At 40.1% G+C, this 18437-nt stretch overlaps 1 protein-coding gene across 11 annotated transcripts in view; it reads left to right on the forward strand.

Annotated features, from left to right (window-relative positions):
* Positions 1 to 18437, forward strand: part of rapgef2b (Rap guanine nucleotide exchange factor 2b) — a 97282-nt gene that overhangs the window by 10027 nt on the left and 68818 nt on the right. For all 11 annotated transcript variants that reach the window (XM_046406937.1, XM_046406939.1, XM_046406946.1 and 8 more), the window contains exon 2: positions 16262 to 16332. In XM_046406937.1, coding sequence (XP_046262893.1) covers positions 16262 to 16332 — 71 coding nt within the window. The remainder of the gene's footprint in view (positions 1 to 16261; positions 16333 to 18437) is intronic.

An 18437-nucleotide genomic window follows, 5' to 3' on the forward strand; every position in this document is an offset into this window, starting at 1 on the left:
TAATGTTGACCCATGGCACTGCTTGCTGGATGTTCCTTTGATCCTAATGTGGCCTGTCATGCTTCATGCAAACTGTGCTTTATTAACAGCTGTGGTAGGCAGGTAATTACTTGCCATGTGAGCTAAAAGAGGTGATTCATTACAGTGGTAGTATGAGCAAAACAGCTGTCTTTGCTAATGGATGCTTTTGTCAAAAGTGAAAACTGCTGCTGCAGCAGTCCTGGTAACGTGATGCATAGTGGACAGCTTAAAAAGAAGGCAGAAGAGGGGAAAAATAGTCGAACACAGCCCAAAAACAATGCAGTGAAGAAAGGAGGGGTGGCTCCACACAACATTGTTTTACCCATTTATAAATCAGTGATTAGGTTGTTCCACTTCCTGTGTGCAGTAGAGCGGATTGGTGTACAATATCTGTCTTGTTGAAATCTTATCTTTGTAATTGGTCCCTGAGGGTTTGTCTAACCTGTGGTTGGTCACGTTTCCAACTCTGCAGCCCCGTGTCCCTCCGTAGCCCATCAGGGAAAATGTCCGTTCATTACCATGGCCTCATCGTAATCTGATTCTTACTGGAATGTTTGACAGTTTCTCCCTGCTTCCTGCATTTGGGAAGAAGGGGATAATTATCTTAGCCTGCCTGAACTGAACCACTGATTACATTCTTTTTCTAACATACAAATCGTTTTGGTGCCAGTCTGAAATTATCAGGATGCTCTTTCCGACTCTTAAACCACAGAGCTTGTGTGTGTGTGTGATTTCTTTTTTAGGATCTTACCTCTGGGATGGGTTTGTGGAATCACATTTATTGCTGTGATGCAACATTCCCTTTTTGTGTAGACGACACTGATTTCACTCTTTTTTTGGTAATTTTTTAGTGAATACTGTGATGTCAGTTACAGCTGAGCACTATGAATTAAGCAGCACCAGTTACATCTACGCCTCAGACCTTGACCAGGCTAACTGGCACTTGCCTCAGTTGACCCCAAACAGACGTTTTCCCATATGGCCCTATATTTCCTTCACACTTAAACTATTCCTGCTGAGAGCTCGCCCTTTTCATTAATCATTCTTGCCACGATTAGTATGCAGATCTCCTTATGTGTTATGTACCCTTGATGGAGAAAAGACCAAGTATCAAATAGGGTTACATAATGCCACATTAGCAGTTCTTCAGTAAGGCTAATGCCTGTGCAATCTTCTTATATTTGCTTATTTGTGATTGAGTAATGCAGTTAGCTCCTCTGTTCTGTTTTTGAGCAAACATTCACAGGGATAGGCTGCACACTCCACTCTGTTATTGCAGAAGAAAGACCTCAGTCTGAACTGTACAACACAACACAACACAATGGTCAATGGTTGACAGTAACAAAAGAGCCTTGCAATGTCATTCAATTGCTGGATCCTGATTGGTGCAACTTTATTTAATGTGAGCCCTCAGTCCCTTGAGTGCATTTTCACATTTGAGTTATACTTAATGTGATTCTGTGTGAAGAGTGAGTGGTTGTACAGTGTTGCTCACCACTGCAGAGCAGTCAGACACTGCTGCATGTGTTTTAAGTGAAAAGATGATCAGAAATAATTCAACTCCCCAAGAGTAGTGGCTGCTGCTTTAGCTGGATAGATTTTTCTCCCACTTGAAAAAAGTGAAGTAGTTCCTACATTCCATATAAGCATTTCATAAGCTTTTTAAACTTTAAGCGATGGGAAACTTACTTACTTTTTTAATTAAACAGACAATGAATTGAATATGAGATGTCATATTAATATGCATAGTTCCCTCGTTATCAGGTTGTAAAAGTTACATTTGATGATTGGAATTACTCAAATTGAATCCAATGTTTAATTTCAGTGTGTACTCATGGATATCAAGAAGGAAAATACCACTTACACATTTTTAAACAAGAGTCTGGCTGTTCAGAAGTTTTGTTCCTGTTATGTATTTGTTTGGAAAAATGATAGTTCATTTATTGAATGTAACAATTGAACTTAAGAGAGCTAAAAAAGTAAAAAAGACAAATGTGGGTGTTTGAGCAAATTTCAAAGGTTCTTGAGCAGTTTGACCAATTGCTATGATAAACATGGTTTGAAAAGCTGACTTTGTGACTACAATGGCAGCATGTTCATTGTGCCATCTAGAGTATATTTAACTGTGCACTGTAGTTGCCGTTATGTTGTTTTTTTTTTCACATTCGGATGGCGTCCTGATGTGATGGTTTTGTCATGTTGTTCAGGTCTGACTGCCTGTGGCTGTGTTGTTATTGGGCTAAATGAAGACTGTATATGATTATAATTGGAGGGAAATATGCAGGCCATTCATGCATGCTTTTCTTTAGGCTCTTTGAATCCACCAGTCAAATGTGGTGCGGACCCAACACAATGAGTCCCTGTTAGAACCAGCTTCTGCTTGTCAAAAACAGTTAAAATCACATCAATTATTTTGTCGCTGCATCAGGAATAGCTGTTTTAGTTAAAGTGTACCTACTGCAATTGTGCACATGCCAAGCAGACTTTAACAAAAACTTGTATTATAGCCCAGTAGACCATGAGTTACACTCTAACAGCTAGCTTAATTTTATGGAAGACTATGAAAAATTTTGATGACTATAATAAGTGAATCACCATTTTCCGTAAGGGCAGAAAGAATGTTCACTCAGTAGATTATTGCCATACATTAGAACATTTAAAGACTAAGGTGTTTTTCAACATATGGGACTTTTTGAAAAATACATGAACAGGACAATGAAGAATGCATATAAAAGGCATAACATACCTGTAAAAAAACACAAATTGCAAAAACATTATCTTTCATGGACTCAGCAAAGTAGCACTTTTCAGCTTTGTGATAATATATTTTAAGGAAAATAAAATGAATTTAAATGTTTTTTTATGTGTAAAGAATCAAGCTCAGAATATGCAACAACACAACACACAAGTGAAATGGTATCATTAAAAAAAAAACATCTGCAGACTATTGACTTTGAAAAGCTTAACTGATGTTAAGGAAAGGGAAAACCTTAACTTGTGACTGAAGTCCTACAAGATCACAATGGTTCACCATGTTTCTTTTGTAAAACATCCTCAGGATATAGCCTGAAATTCCCGTCCTCTGGAGCTAAGGCCTATTTTAGTCTGAGTGAAGTGAAAGGCCTTGGGCGGCTTCATAAGGCCACTTTGTAAACAGGAAACTTCCATTCAAGACTAGATGAGTGGTGCACACCAATGTGGTGCAGATGCTGAACACAAGACAGCTACCATGAGTTACCAACTAATGTATCTCTCAAACCCTCAAGAATTGATACTTTAAATGCCACAAATCCCTCTCAAGAGACTTTAATTTAGGGTTCAGAATTGTACTTTTTGTAATTTTCACAGAGGAGGCATTTCTGTGACTTTTTATGGTTAAGCAGCTCTCTCAGCACCTCCATCTCTTCGTAGCCTTTGTGGCCTCAACTGGCCGCTCACATTAACCAAAGTGTTTTCTTTCACTGGCTTTTGAAAATAACACTGTCTCCTCTGGATGGAAAGTTTACACTGTGACAATCACTGTGACACCTTTTGCCATGAAAAGGTGAAGAGTTACACCTAACACAGGCAGGAAATAGACCCCGTTCTATTGTGATTGCAGACCATGAAAGAACTTAGATGACAATGTCATCTAGTTGCTAACAAAGGCAGCATTGCTGGCTTGCTCCCAGCTCAGGCGGAACATGCTGTTCATTTGCTGATAGTCCCGTAGCCCATAGACCCTCTGGAAACACTCCAAACATGAGACCACTGGCACTGCCAAGGTTGCATTTAAAGCTAATTTAGGGATTCAGTGTGTCAGATTGCCAAATTGAAAACAATAAGTCATATTTATTTAAGTTAATGTAATCATATATGATTTTTTTAAGCCCTTCTCTCATAAAGTAGACAGTATTTCATTTTTGTACCCTGGGGCAGTCCTGTTAATTGCAATTGCTTATTACATGTGTAATTCAGCATCACATTCAACAAAATCAGAGTAATCCATGCAAGTTAAAACAAAAAAACTCCAACTAAATTCTTGCAAGGATCCTTTAATTCTGCCACATCATCATCAACAGGACATGCTCCTAAACAACAGTATGTAAGAGATATTAAATGAGATTTCTTCCAAACTAACAATCTCAAATGTTCCTCTGCTAACCAGGTAGTGTTTATGGCGCTGGGGCCCCAAAAGAGATGTGGTTTGTGTGAAAGCGGTTCTCATAATGAAGAGAGTTTCTCTGGTTGTTCCCTAGCAACCAGCGGCCAGAGTAGCTCTGTAATGCTGGAATTACTTTATGCAGAAGGCCATATGAGAAAGCAGTGGAGATTTAAAGGATTGATTATTGAATTTCATAAATAATTTAATGGGTTTCACAGTCTAGGAAACAGACCAATTAGATGCAGACACAGCAAAGTATTGGATCCAGACAGATTTGAGAATCAGTGTTATTTTGCTCCCATTGTGGAGCACTGGGGGATTCTCCAGCCTTTGGCTTCTTATTTGTGTCAAGTTAATTGGACAGAGGGGAGTGGGGAAAGCTGCAACCAAGCATTTTTGGATCATTTAGGCCACCAAGCAAGCCATTTGCCCCGGAAAGATTAAAGCACATCCCCATCCCATTTCATCCACCCTGGCCTTTTTTCCTTCTTTTTCCTTTGAGCTGCCATGAATTGATCTTTATATGATGTTGCGTAACTTTGTGATGATTGCGCTGCACCTCTTTGAGGCCTTTGTTTGAGCGAGATGGAGCGGGTTTCATTTGGCCGGACAGTTGGCTTTGTTCCCGGGCGCGGACCTGCTACGATGAGGTTCAGTGACAGAGCTGAGAGATCTCTTTGTGTCCAGTATTTGTTAGAGTCCACAGTTGAGTCTACATTGACTCATTGTTGTGTTTGAGGCTGCATACTAATGGCTGAAATAGGTGTGGTGTTTAAGATATCATGATAATTATCTTCACTGAAACAAAAATATGAAGGTTTACTGTGCTTTTCACATCGTCTTCTAATAATATTTTTTGAGTTTGTGATAAAAGTCAACTGAACAATTAAACTAATCAAACTAAAAATGGTCTATAAATCAAAAGAAAACAGTGAAGATTTCCTATCATAACTTTCTATCAAGAATTGTGGCAGCTCTGCGTATTATAGAGAAGCACGTCCTTCACTATTTTTTGAAACACTGTCACTTTCTAAACTAAGATTGGAGTACAGGACTTACTCTGATTGTTATTAATTGTGCAGATCTGCCGTAGATGCTGGATGCTGAGTACAGTGGTTGACTCTGAATGAGCCTGTGGTCAGAAGCGGTTGTCACGGTGCAACATTGTGGTCAAAAACTATGTGAAGAGGCTGCACACTGGAGATGTTTTCTTATATTGAGCCTGCATTAGTGACAAATACGGTCCTGATTTTGGTTGTAAAATCACAACTTGTGCTCAGGCCAGATGGATAAAAGATAAAACTGTTGGTTCACTGTTTGTTTTAGTCCAAGAACAGACAATGTAAAAGCTTTTGAGGGAATATTGGCAGCATTAGCTGGAATACAACAGCTTGGGAAAACAGGTTGTTGTGTGATGCATTGCTGTTTGGTGAGAGAGAGATGGATGGTATTCAGCATTTTTCCTATAGTCGGTATGTGTTTTTCTTTTCTTTTTATAAAATTTGATGTTAATTTTAAAATGAAAGTAGATCTATGTTTTGTATTAGTAATCTGAATCTCCAGTGTAACTTTCTGCAGTTGGTAAAAACAGGAACAATGGCGTGTTCAAGACCAGCTGTATGTTTGCAGGTGTTTAACTTCCCCATCACACACTTTCAGTTTTTGGCTGGTAGTCTAATCCCAGATCTTATTATTCTTGTGATACTGTTGATATCTTTGACTTTTTGCCTTGTGTCACAGCGCTGTGGTATTATGAGGTGCGACTGAGTTGGCAAAAATCATTCAGTGTTAATTAGAGCACCGTGAGATCCTGTACCAGTGTTACTTGACTAATGCTGTGTGAGTAATGTTAAAATGGCACCAGACTGATGCAAAAGAGTTCATTCTTACTTCTCAGACAACTTTGGCTTGTTTTTACCTTCAAGAGCAGCATTGCAGAATTGTATCCTTACTGTTTACTGCAGATTCTTAATTAGTAATCATCATCTTGCTGCTTAAAGCAAGACGTTATCCTTTATGCTGACCACAAACTCCTTCCTCATTGTTCTCATAAATTATTTCTTCTGTTACCACTTTAAGCTACTCTCTTCCTCACGTACAGCATGTTAGTTCCAGTATTTTATTTGTTTTTCTGTGAAAATAGAGCGCCTTTACATTTTTCCTCCTGTTATCATTTTATACATAAATGTCTGCCATCTCAGACTCAGACTCATGTTCACTGAAATATGTACATGTACAGATCAGCAATGGTTGGTGTTTGTTGTAAAATTTCAGCAGTTGCCTCTGGATGCTAAATGCTGTTTGAACAAGAAGATAATGAAAGCTACTTTGTTTCCTCTCCTGACAGAGTTGTTTTTTTATCACTTGTGCTAATTTGCTATCATGTAACCCTCAGAGTGAGATAGTAAGCTGCATTCTTCCCACTGTAAGATATATTTTGACATGCCACACTGATACTCAAGCTGACTCTTTATATAACATGATCTTTATCTATAGTACAGGATGCTGGAGGCTTGATTGCACAGACATTTGCAAACCAACATCTTTTTCAGCTACCTTCATCACTGATCATACAGATGGGTTGGAAAGGTCAGTTATCCCTTAGCATCCATGTGCTTAGAAAAATGTTGTTGTGTTGTCTTCTGTAAAACAGGCACTTTTTATTTCTTAAAAAAATATCCTCTCTTACAACAAAACCTCCCTATCTCCTGCTACTTGTTCAGTCTAGAGTGCATCTAATTTGCATGGCCCAAAAGACAGGGTGCATTTTGGTTCTTGAGGGGTTTATACTGGCAGGCAGCTCAAGTAGGTGCTGCTAAGCTCATTCACATGCCTCCCTTGATTCCTGTTCCAGCCAGTCACCGTGTCCACCAGCTGCCTGACCATGGTGGGAAATAAACAGCAGTTCCCAAGTGCTTTTCAATTTTGTCTGTGACTGCGAAGTTATTGTGCTCCATCGGCCACTTCAGCCACCCACCATAATTCAGAGGTGTAATTCTGGTTAACAAATTCCATCAGACTGATGTAGAAGTAGAAGTAGAAGTGAACATGGTGGATTGCTGGACATGTTAGACGCCTTTCTTCCCACAGAGACAATTTCCTTTTTTTTCCTTTCTTGAATGTGTCTGAAGAGGTGGAATTGTGATTGTTTGTCCATCATTTAATTTAGTGTTCAAGGCAGAGAGGACCATGTGATCTGCTAGCTTAACCTGTGGAGTTAACACCAAGTGCTTAATGTTAATAAGACAGCTAATTAGCTTTGTGTAGTATATGCCAACTTCATTCAGGTGGCACATGGTTTTAATGCAGTCCTAGTAGCAAGGCACAAAGGACATTTTAACGGTATTGTTTTTCATTAACAATCTGCAAAGTCTTACTTGATGCTCTAATTTTTCATAATTGCAAAATGTAAAGAAGTATTTGTTAATTTGAAGTGAGAAACACTTCAGTTCTGTCTGGATCCTCTTTTATTTTTGAGCTCTTTTGAAGGGTTAACTTCAGTTCATGTTTTTTTTTCCCCTCAAGGAAAGTGTTTTGGAAATGAGCTCTTCCATTCTGTCAGTGACGCCCTTTGCTATCTTCACATGCTGTGTCTTTGTAAAACGGACTCTCAGACCTCGACGTTTGGCCAGAACAGCCAGAGATAGCGGCGTAGCAGCGCTTGTCACCATGTGACCTTGTTGTAGCCCACAAAGCCTCCACCTGCTCTCTCACACAGGCTAATAGATATAAATACCCAGCAGATCCCACACTCTCTGTCAATAGAGATTCAAGGACAGCTGCTGGTCACCCTGTTAACAGAGGGAATGTACAAACAAAGGCAAAGGAATACACACACACACACACATTAACACAAACAGAGACAGGCTTGCACACAGTGGCACCCAGTGGAACATCATACTGCTGCCCCTGAGGTGTGCGATGAACGCTGTGCACATTTGGAATAAACTGCCGTCGCTGCTGTTTTGTCTGCTTCAGGGGGGCTGTCTTCGTCAGTCCCACTTGGCACACTGACACAGACATGCTGCGGCGTTTGTGCTGAGAAGACAATATAATGCAATATATTTCCATTAGCAGATTCTGCACTGTAGGCAACATGACCTTCCAACCTTCAACACTGGCTGTCTGACTCCCAGTGGTCTGTTTACCTCATTACATGGATACAGGCATGTTTACCTCCTCATACGGGGGCTCCGTCCAATACATTAAGCGCCAACACTCACTTTTACATTCTTGTTCAGTCTTTGATTCGGCCATATGCTCTTTATTAGACAGCCAGACATTGATTTGTCTGGCATTTAATTTTATGCAAGGGTGCATTAAAGTCCAGCATGGAGAATCTGGAAAATGCACAGAAGGGTTTTGCTGCCTTTGTGGCTGTTCTTTGCGGAGGTGACATTTAGCAGTTTAACTCATGAACTCTGGTTAGACTTGAGGGACTGTGTGTTTTGGTGTCATGTAAATTATGACTATGACTAACAGTTATTTTCCACATGGTTCAATCTTTTGATCTATGAAATTTCATAAAAGAGAGAGTAATGGCCTTTGCATTTTTTTTAAAATCCCAAGATGTCATCTTCACGTCTTCTTTTGTCTAACCAACAACCCCAACCAAAAAATATTAAAGCTTTGACATTAGACAGACAATAGTATTGAGGTAGTAATAGAGGAACTTGGGTTTTTTGTTTGAAAAATGACTTCGAAATTGATCAATTATCAAAATGGCTGCCTATTATTTTTCTGTGACTAAATCAAACAGTCAAAACTATAATAAATGACTGCAGGTAAACCATTTATTACATCTCAAAAGGGATCATTTTTATTCAAAGGAATTTAATAAATGGTACTTTGAGACAATGGATGTTATGTAAGGAAATATTTAGTGAAAGCAGCTCAATTTTGTTTGTATTTTTGAAAGTTGAAGTGATTCATCTGTCATTAGTAGAAGATTAGAAGATATGTGTAACATTTTGTCGTTAAAGTGTCTAAAAGCAATTAGGGCTTTGTTATATTTTTTGTAGAGTTGCGGTACTTGCATTATTCTAAATGTTTCCAGCAATGTTCAGACCCAGAGAAATCCATAATTTAATCATGGAAATGGTGCATCTGAATTGGTTTCTTGTCTCTATAACTCATGGGAAAGCATCAGATAGGAAAGAAGTCAATGAACAAAACTAAACATAACGTGAGTAAAACTTTCATTTTTGCCATGTCTGGGGCATCCCTAGTTGCAGCCCTAGTATCTCATAAGACTCAAAGCTTGGTGTTAATAGTTAGCCCAGATGACTCCTCCACTTGGTATGCTGTAAAGTACCTTCCATAGGTTAGCGAGCAGCAGGAGCTCAGAGGCACAGCTAAGATGGCCTCTTTAGGCCACACGCATATGTCTGTTGGTGTGGACGCTGAGACATTATCCAACCAGCGTCATCTGAGGAATGCAAGCCTCAGCCTAGCCTGATACACAAGACGGCCCCTCTGCTGTCACGGTAACAGGATCCAGGAATACCGTCGCAGTGCTGAATGAGGGGTCGTTGGTGTGGAAAGGCAAACCTGAAAAAGGTCAGAACTTGAACGAAAGGGAATATTCTAGAGCAAGACTTTCTGTGGAGCAAAAATGATTTTAATGACTGAATAAATGAGCAATTTTTGAGCAATTACAGGAGACTGCATTTGTTTAATTAGAAATGGGTTACAATTCTTGGAGTTTGTATCTCCTTTTTTGAACATTTTTAATAATGTTTTTTTTTTCACCCTAATGAGCAATTTGTACACTGAATCCTTGTTGTTTGATTCCAGCCTTGAAGTGGCTGGAGTCAAGTTCAGAGGGTGAAGATATGGAGTTAACGGCGACAAGTGAACAATTGTTATAAAACTAGGTCGTCCTCACTCCGAAGTGCCAGGGGATTAATTTGTGCTTTTCACAGCTATTTTCTGAAACAGAACGACAACAAATCCTACTCGCGCAAAGTGCCACGATTAGAATGGCCGTTCCTTTTTTGACTGCCAGGGATCAAGGTCGTAAGCATCTTAGACAGGGATGGTGTGACGAGCTGACTGCTAGAAGGATGCAGCTTGTCTCTTCAATGCAGCCTTTTGCAAACTGCGGTACTCAACACTGCAGTTTTAACTCGATGTTTCATTGCATCATTTTCGAACTTTGAACAAGATTTTTCTGAAATTTTGCGCACTTTATCAGCACTTTCATGTTCTGTTGTCCTGTTTTCATTTAGATACTGACCATGGAAAGTTTTTTTTGGCACAGAAAGATCCAAAACGGAACTGATGAGGGAAAATGTGTCATGACCACAGTTTGTCATATTTGAAGCAACAAACATCAGAGCACAAGCCTGCTCCTCTGACTGCCACCGTGGACAGAAGGAAAGATCACAATTTGCCAAATTGCTCAGTTTGCCAGTGAGATGTTACTCAGTGTGAAAGCTCTTTCAGAGAAGTTCTTTACAAGTTGCTTGGCAGTGCTGACAGAAGTACATATGCCTCACAGTAGGGGGCCACCCTGGTTTCTCTCTTTTCTGCCTTTTTGTCCATCTCCCTGATGACTTGATAAGAATATAAGTAGAACTTTCAAGTAGACTCTCTGGTTGTAGTATATATGGTGAAAATTATGGGCATTTTTCCCAATTTTGGCATTTTATATACTGAATTAATAAAAAGACAAGATGAATCAAAAGAAAGGATGCTAATAGTTAAACATTGTAGCTCAAGATAAATTATCTTGAATTTATGCTGCCATGTAGATGTCATCGTGGACAGAACCGTGACATCAGAACTCTAGCATTTCTTAGGCTAAGCAGTTAATTTATCAAAAATTTGTCTACTCATCAACTGACACTATAAACTATCTTTAGCTGAAGATCTACTGAGTATTCTGTCCTGTTTCCATTAGCATAGCACAATCTGATGAACTGCGCACAAGGAGACTGGCCAGAAACAAAACTGAATCAAATGTTTATGAGAGAGAAACAGAAGAGTAACAGCATGAAAGAAAAAAACCTTGGAGGAACAACAAAAGTCCCAAATCAGAATCGTTTCAAAATGTTTTCATTCCAAATGGTCACATTAGCTATGTGTATCTGTTTTGGATTCAAGGGTGATGACAGTCAGAAACACGCACTTTACAGGCAGTCTTTTGCATAGCGAGGAAACACCACTAGTATCACCATAAGATGTAATATAAGGGCTCTCTCCATGCAAAAACATACAATACATCACCATCAAAAAGTCCTCAAGACAGCAAGGCAAAATCTATGCAGATTTTCTTTTTATCCAGCACTGTGCATTTGAGAATGCATCTACAGAACAAAACCCAACAAAGTAGAATGCATTTTGCAGCTTTTCCAAAATGTACTAAATATTTCATTTGGATCACTTGATGGAAGGATTTCTTGGTCAGTCACACAAGCACGAGGCTTGCATGCACACATGCAGTCGGCTGGGATGCTAATGTTGTCAACAAAGGAGACACGTTCATTGATTTACTCTGCTTGCTGACTCGATGAGGGCAGTGCATCACTGAATCAGCCGTCATGTTTATGTTTTTATGGCTTTATAACGCTTAATATGTCATTCCTAGACAATATAAAAATGTAAGCTCAGCACCTGCAGTTGGCCACATCAGTCCCTCGACGCACATGATCAGATCAGTCTTTCTGCTGTATGAGTCACTGTGCGAAAGATGCTCATTTCGATCCACTGTTTTTCACAGTGGTTCGGGGCAGCATATTCATTTTGAAACAAGATATTAAAAACTGGGTGATTGGTGCTTCAAACGAGACCTATGGGTGTGTTGAAATATTGATATATCTGCTCATCCATCCGAAACTGAGGCTGTAGAAGTAATCAGAGTTGTTCTTCGCCTCTTGACTCTGAGACTCTTTTGTTTAAGCTCTCCCACAGTGTTCCATTGTTTTTTTGGGGGGCTGCAGCCCCTTCCTTTGATGTTTGTCTACAGTGGGTAATAGATGCATGCAGAGCTGTGCTATCTGCTCTCAGCCAGAGCCAAGTGAATAAATGGATTGACCATTTGTGCTGCAGTCAAAGGGCTCGATTAGAAGAAAGCTCCCTATCGGGCAAGCAGACGCTGTGGTGTTAAGAGATAAGAAAAGCAGGCACATATTCTAACTATAGTTTAGGGTGACGCAGGACTGTTGAATTGATCTAAACAAATACTGAAATTACAATGTTTTTTTACATGTTTTGTGGTAAACCTTTTCTTTGGGTTTTGACATTTGACATTTTTTTGGCTTGTAGATTTCTTTGTGTCACCGTTTACGAGTGAAACTGTATTTGTTTTCACTGCAACCTGAAGCTCCTTTTTGTGAAGTCTCAATGAAGAAGTGCAGGAAAAACATCACAACTTCAAGCAGGCTGTCATCAGGTCCGACACTGCACCTTCTCCCCCTAGGAGGCCCTGATATAATGGCTGGAAAAATATAGGATTTCTTGGTTGGTGTGTGTGTGCGTGCGTGCGTTTTCAGGCTGTAAACAGGGAAGACAAGGCCTGCTATTGTTTAATTTGTATCCAGGAGAGGAAATGCCTCCACTAGTTTGGCTGCATTTCACTGCTACCATGTGTCTGACAAATGAAGAAGCAATGACACACATCAAGGAAATAACTGGGGAAATTTACAAAGAGGCTCAATTGACAGTATGTAAGTGGTATGCAAGGAACGTCACAGGTACTTTTGCGGAAAACAGCTTTGTATCCACAAGGTTTTATCAAGAACAGCATCTCGGTATGTTTTTCCTCCAGTAGGGGCCACCTGTGTTCCTGGAAGGATTAGTTTGGAGAAGGAAGTAAGAGGGATTAGGATTGTGTTTGATGGTGTGGTCTGGGAGTTTGAGCTACCCCCAAAAGCCAGCAGTTTTTAAAAAATGAACAAGCTTTGTATTTATTCAGCACACACAATGGGCAGAATTTTGGCTGGATGAAGCCTTCATCAGTATGCCCTAGTTTCGGCTATATGCTGCTCAGGGTCTGATTTTCTTCCTGTTTCTGTTCTATAACAGACTGTTGATGCTTTCAGCCAAAGATGTGAATGAACATGAAGCAGGCATCACTTAAGTGATGCTGAAAGCGAGATCAAACACTCTTTTCTTTTGATCTCTGTTCTCAGAGGAAAAGTCCTTGGGAGGTTTTTATTATTTGAATGGTAAATTGTGTGAATTAAAAGAAATGAATCATGTGGGGAACACCCCACCCCCCACCCCCACCCACTGAAATTCTAATTTAAATTGTGATGATTCTGTTCATTTCTTAAAACTGTCCTGTATCCTCCCTCTGTGCACTTTTTGGCCATAGTGTTCAGCTCCGTCTAAAAGAAGACTAGACAGAACGAAAATCAGACCGGAAAATGTAGGGCCCATGGAGTAGAAAAGATGGGGTCCCTTGCATTCTTTCCTTACAGTCAATCTGAAATATTTGAAACTGAAACCACAATTGATGGTTTTGTATATTTCTTCCTGTGAGGCTGCTTCTGAGTGGCGCTGTTTTATTCACGGTGATGTCACTGTGAAAGGTGGAAAAGAAACCAGCAACGCTGCCACCTCGTGGTGAACTTCTGTCTGGATTATTGCATGTTCTGTGGTCAAGAAAGCAACTCCTTCCTTCCACAGTCAGCACTGTGATTGACGTATGTGTCACTCAAATGTGTTTTAATGGCACTGCCTGTTTTGATGATTTGATTTTTTTTTTTTTAGAGATGTCTTAGGGTCTTTGTGGTTAAGTTTGTGTCGTTGGTCATGAACGCAAAAATGCGGCAGCTTCGTTAGAAAATCCTTTCAACAGATGAGACCTGGTAGTGACAGTCAAACATCAAGTTTAAAGTCTCTGCCTTACATTTACTAAGGCCAGGAGTGCATTCAAAATTCTACAGTACAGTCTTCAAAGTTAGCACTGAAGTTGTATTTTAGGACTCTATGAAGGAAAGAATATTATCACTTTTGTTTGTAGCACATGAAAGACTATTCTGACCACAACGGGAAGAAAAATCACCTTTTTCACCTTTATCACGATTGGTCAACGTCAATAGTTGCCAGTTAATTTTCTGTTTATCAATTAATCAGTAAGTCTACTAACCATTTCAGCTCTACTCCTGCACAAAGTTAAATACTCATACATACTGTACTTGTACAATTAACCTGAATAGTCCTCTTCATATTCAGGTAATTGATCACTGACTTACAGTTTGCATTCATTTGTTAACCTTCCATAAATGAACTGGACATTTTAAATTGCATTTGCAGTGTGCCATGACATTTACTTCAGCTCAATATCCAACTTTTACCTTGTTCATTGAGACTGTTGTTCCACAGTTGCCCAGTAGGTGGCAGTATGTACCCGAGCTCCTGTGCATGCTGTTCCACTGACCACAAACACTTTGAACATAAGGACTTGGTTAGTGAGGATATCACTTTGTGATGTAACAGGGCCAGGCAGCCCTGAGGACACTACGACTTTCTTTGTGTGTCCATTTCATAAAGGCCAAACCCAGATTTAAAAAAATAAAAACACAAGACTTCATGGGACCAACACCCAATTCAGTTTCAATAGTGAGCAAACAGACAGGGCGCTTTGGGTTTGTTTCCTTTATGAGTCGCTTATTTGACGGCAGGTTAGTTACAATGTGGTTTATTTGTTAATCTAAGGTCAGCTGAGTTTCAAGCATCCTTAATATGCTTTGATTTGTATAAAAAATGGGCTACTAATTTGTTGAACTTTATCATGTCCCTTTGTTTGATGAGAGGGACATCTTGAATATTGCATCAGATGCAAGTACTTTGGATGGTGGTTGGACTTAAAAAAAGATTTTGTTTGTATCATAGACTTTGGCTTTGTTTGCTTTTCTTAAGGATTATTTTCTATTTGTGAATGAGCTTAAATTTCCCGTAGAGATTTCAAACACTGGTTTGATTCTGGCACTTCTACTGACAGAGATATTGGGACATCAAACCCCCACAAAGTGTTATTTAGCTTATGCGGTCAACATTTCATAAAATTTTCAATAGGCTTATGATTGCTGCTCTCAGAAACATAACCTAGAGACAGGAGGGTCATTGTGTATGGTTTTGTGCATCTGTGTGTATGTCTATCCGGCGGGGTCTTAACACAGTCTCTGTTGTCCCTCTGCTCTGCTGTCGCCACATCTACCTCCAGTTGCCATTGACAAAGGCATCCCAGTAGTTGCAACCAACACTGCAACACACACACACACACACACACACACACACACACACACACACACACACACACACACACACACACACACACACACACACACACACACACAAGCTCAGTGCCCCAGTGTGTACCAATAGACAGTGGACTAGCTGTGCTAGCTGCCAGCTCTCAGAGAGGGCCACTTTGTTTCACCTCTGGCTTGGATTCACGCCAAACAATCTGAGAGTCGCTCACTGGGTCACTTGATGAAGTAATTGAATGGGGAGTTTATAGTTGTGCAGTGTACTTCATTTTTTTTCTCTACAAGGTGCTTTATTGCTTTCTGTTCTCATGCTCAGTCCCACACATCAATGTCGCTGTCCTGGTAAAAGGTTTTTTGCTGTATGAGTAGCCAGACTGGCCACTGCAGAATGATCAGTACTTTATGCAACTACATAATCAGTAGTCAGTTTTGTCTGAGTGTGTTTTTGTTGACACTCCGTTCTCATTGGGATTGAGTATGAGTATGGAAACAATCAAGCAGATTTTTTCTTTTTTAAATAAAGTTGATATGGTGAAATTGTTTCTAACATATCTCTCTTTAGCTGCAAAACGGCCTATCACCAACTTTGTCACTCTGCCATTTGGTGTTGAGCAGCAGCAACGGCTGTTTTATCAGTTATCTGTGACTGAAAACAGCTGCCTGGAAAGAGTTTGATGAGAGTAGTCGGAGTTAGAAAGTTACAGTAACAATGGTGGACCATTAAACCAGACTGAGCTGCAGGTTTCGGTAAAGCTCTGTAGACCTGAGGGAAACTTGAAAGTATGTGTATAATTCTCTATGTTTCCTTGATTGTGGCATCTTAAAAGCTCTAGCTCTAAGCTCCTGTGTCTAACTACACTTTTCATCTGTTCCTCAGGACCTGGAGATTGTCTACTCTTATCTCCACGGGATGGAGGCCTTGTCCAACCTGCGAGAACATCAGCTGAGGTCAGTGTGTTTGCTGGTACTTAATTAACATGACTTAGAGCTTGATATTTCAATCACATCAGTTTGAAATGCTCGTGAAAACACTGTGACTCCTCCTTATTGTCCGCTCCATATAATCGGTGTTTAAGTCATAGGTGTAGGTGGGCGTACACATTAAACTTAAAACTTTATTCTCAGGATGTTTTTACATACACTGAAATTCTTCTCTGCATTTAACCCATCACTGGTCGAACACAAGTGCAACACAACACACTTCATGCTGTGAACACACACAGGGGCAGTGGGCTGCCATGTCAGGTGCCCGGGGAGCAGTTGGGGCGGCTAGGCGCCTTGCTCAAGGGCACGTCAGCTATTACTAATGGAGGGGTAGAGCGTCGATTAATCACTCCACCCCTCCACCAAAGTTTTTTCCTGCTGGTCCGGTTGAATCGAACAACCGAACTCTGATTTTACACTTCAAAGTCTGTTTACTTGTCTGGGGCAGCATTAAGAAAGTTGTACAAAGCTTCAGATGGAGCTGCACAAACTGATTAAATTTTCTGACGATGTTAGCTGCCCCCTGTCTGACCAAACTGTGGCCGGTTGTGTTGTGTTGCACTGTGGGTAATGTAGGCACCAGGTGTTGGCAATGAATGCATGGAAGGGAAAAAAACAGACTGGTGCAATAATTTTAAGACTATTTGTTAAACTATCCATTATAATTCTTTTGAGACCAAAAAAGCAAATGTGTCTTCATGTAAAAGTTCCCACATCACACGTTCACCACACTAAACAGATGTGAACATACTGTCCTATTCTCCATATGTGATTTTTGCCTTTTGCTTTCCTGTCATCACGTTAGCCTTCTAGTCTTTTCAGTCTGGCATAGACTTTCCAAACACTGCGTGTCAGAAGTCCGTTCCCGGCACGCCTTGTGTGCATACATGTGGATTATGCTGGCGACGGAACAATGTAGCAGTACATGACCTGTGAGCTGGAACATTCCGCTGTGTGACCCCTCAGAGGCCTCCCATCCTGCAGTAACCCCTCTCTCTCACCCCCCGTTTTGGATCCTGAGGAATGTCCCCGTGGTCCCACACGCCAAACCACCACTCCTGCCAACTTTGGTTTTCCTAACTTTAAAAAGAAACTCCCAGCCAGCCAGACATCCCACTAACTATGGGATTATGTTATAGTTCTTTTCATTTCATCAGGGAGGAATGTGTTGTTTGTCTTCTGTTGTTTCACAGCGACTTGTCTTTGGAGCTGGAATTGTTTTTCGGTTGTTGTGCAATGGGGGCTTCAACACGACGGCCGCCCCCAGTTGTTTTTCAAGCCTGTTGTGTTTTTATCAGCTGCTGTTTACTATAGTTGACTGGTGTGATGTTGGTGTGCACTTGTCTTCTCTGGAGGTGTCTTGGGAAAAGCCTGATTTGGATGACTTTTTTCACACTTTATGGTTGAGGAAAAATGGATTTGATTCCAAAATCAGAGACGTGTGATTTGAAAAATGTGACCCATTGCTTACCCTTACAAAAGAACTTAGTGGGTAAAACAAAGATATGCCAAATACAGAGTTAAATCTTTGAATTGTGAATATACTTTCAAGTTATTTTTTTGAATGCTTTATGTTTAAAACTGTTAAACTAAAGAAAAGAACAGCATTTCATTACTTGGAGCAGTGGGAACACAAAGTAACTGTGTGCTTAATTTAGGAAGAGAAGCTACTGCAGCTCAACTACTGCACCTCAGTCAGTTGTCTAAACCCTTGCTCTTTAAATAAGCATATAATCTGGAGAAATGACACTTTTTTGGGAGCACAGGCATAAACAGTCTTATTAATTGTTCAAATTCTAAACAGAAAAATATATTATGGTGCTTAGTCTCCTACCCTTCAGTCAGGGATGCTGTCATCAGCAAGCAATGAAAGGGACATTAAATCCAAATGAATGGATATTAGAAACATGTACTGTATCTGAAACTTTAACAGCAAATGTCAGATTTAGATGTTGGCCTTTCGCTGTCAAAGTTCAAAGGCTTTCTTCTAACAAACATATAATCACCAGGTGAAATAACTTCAGGGAGAGATGTAACAGCTGACTTTCCCTTTAACAGTAGCTTCAGTA

Source organism: Scatophagus argus, chromosome 12, assembly GCF_020382885.2.
Source record: "Scatophagus argus isolate fScaArg1 chromosome 12, fScaArg1.pri, whole genome shotgun sequence".
Classification (NCBI taxonomy): Eukaryota; Metazoa; Chordata; class Actinopteri; family Scatophagidae; genus Scatophagus; species Scatophagus argus.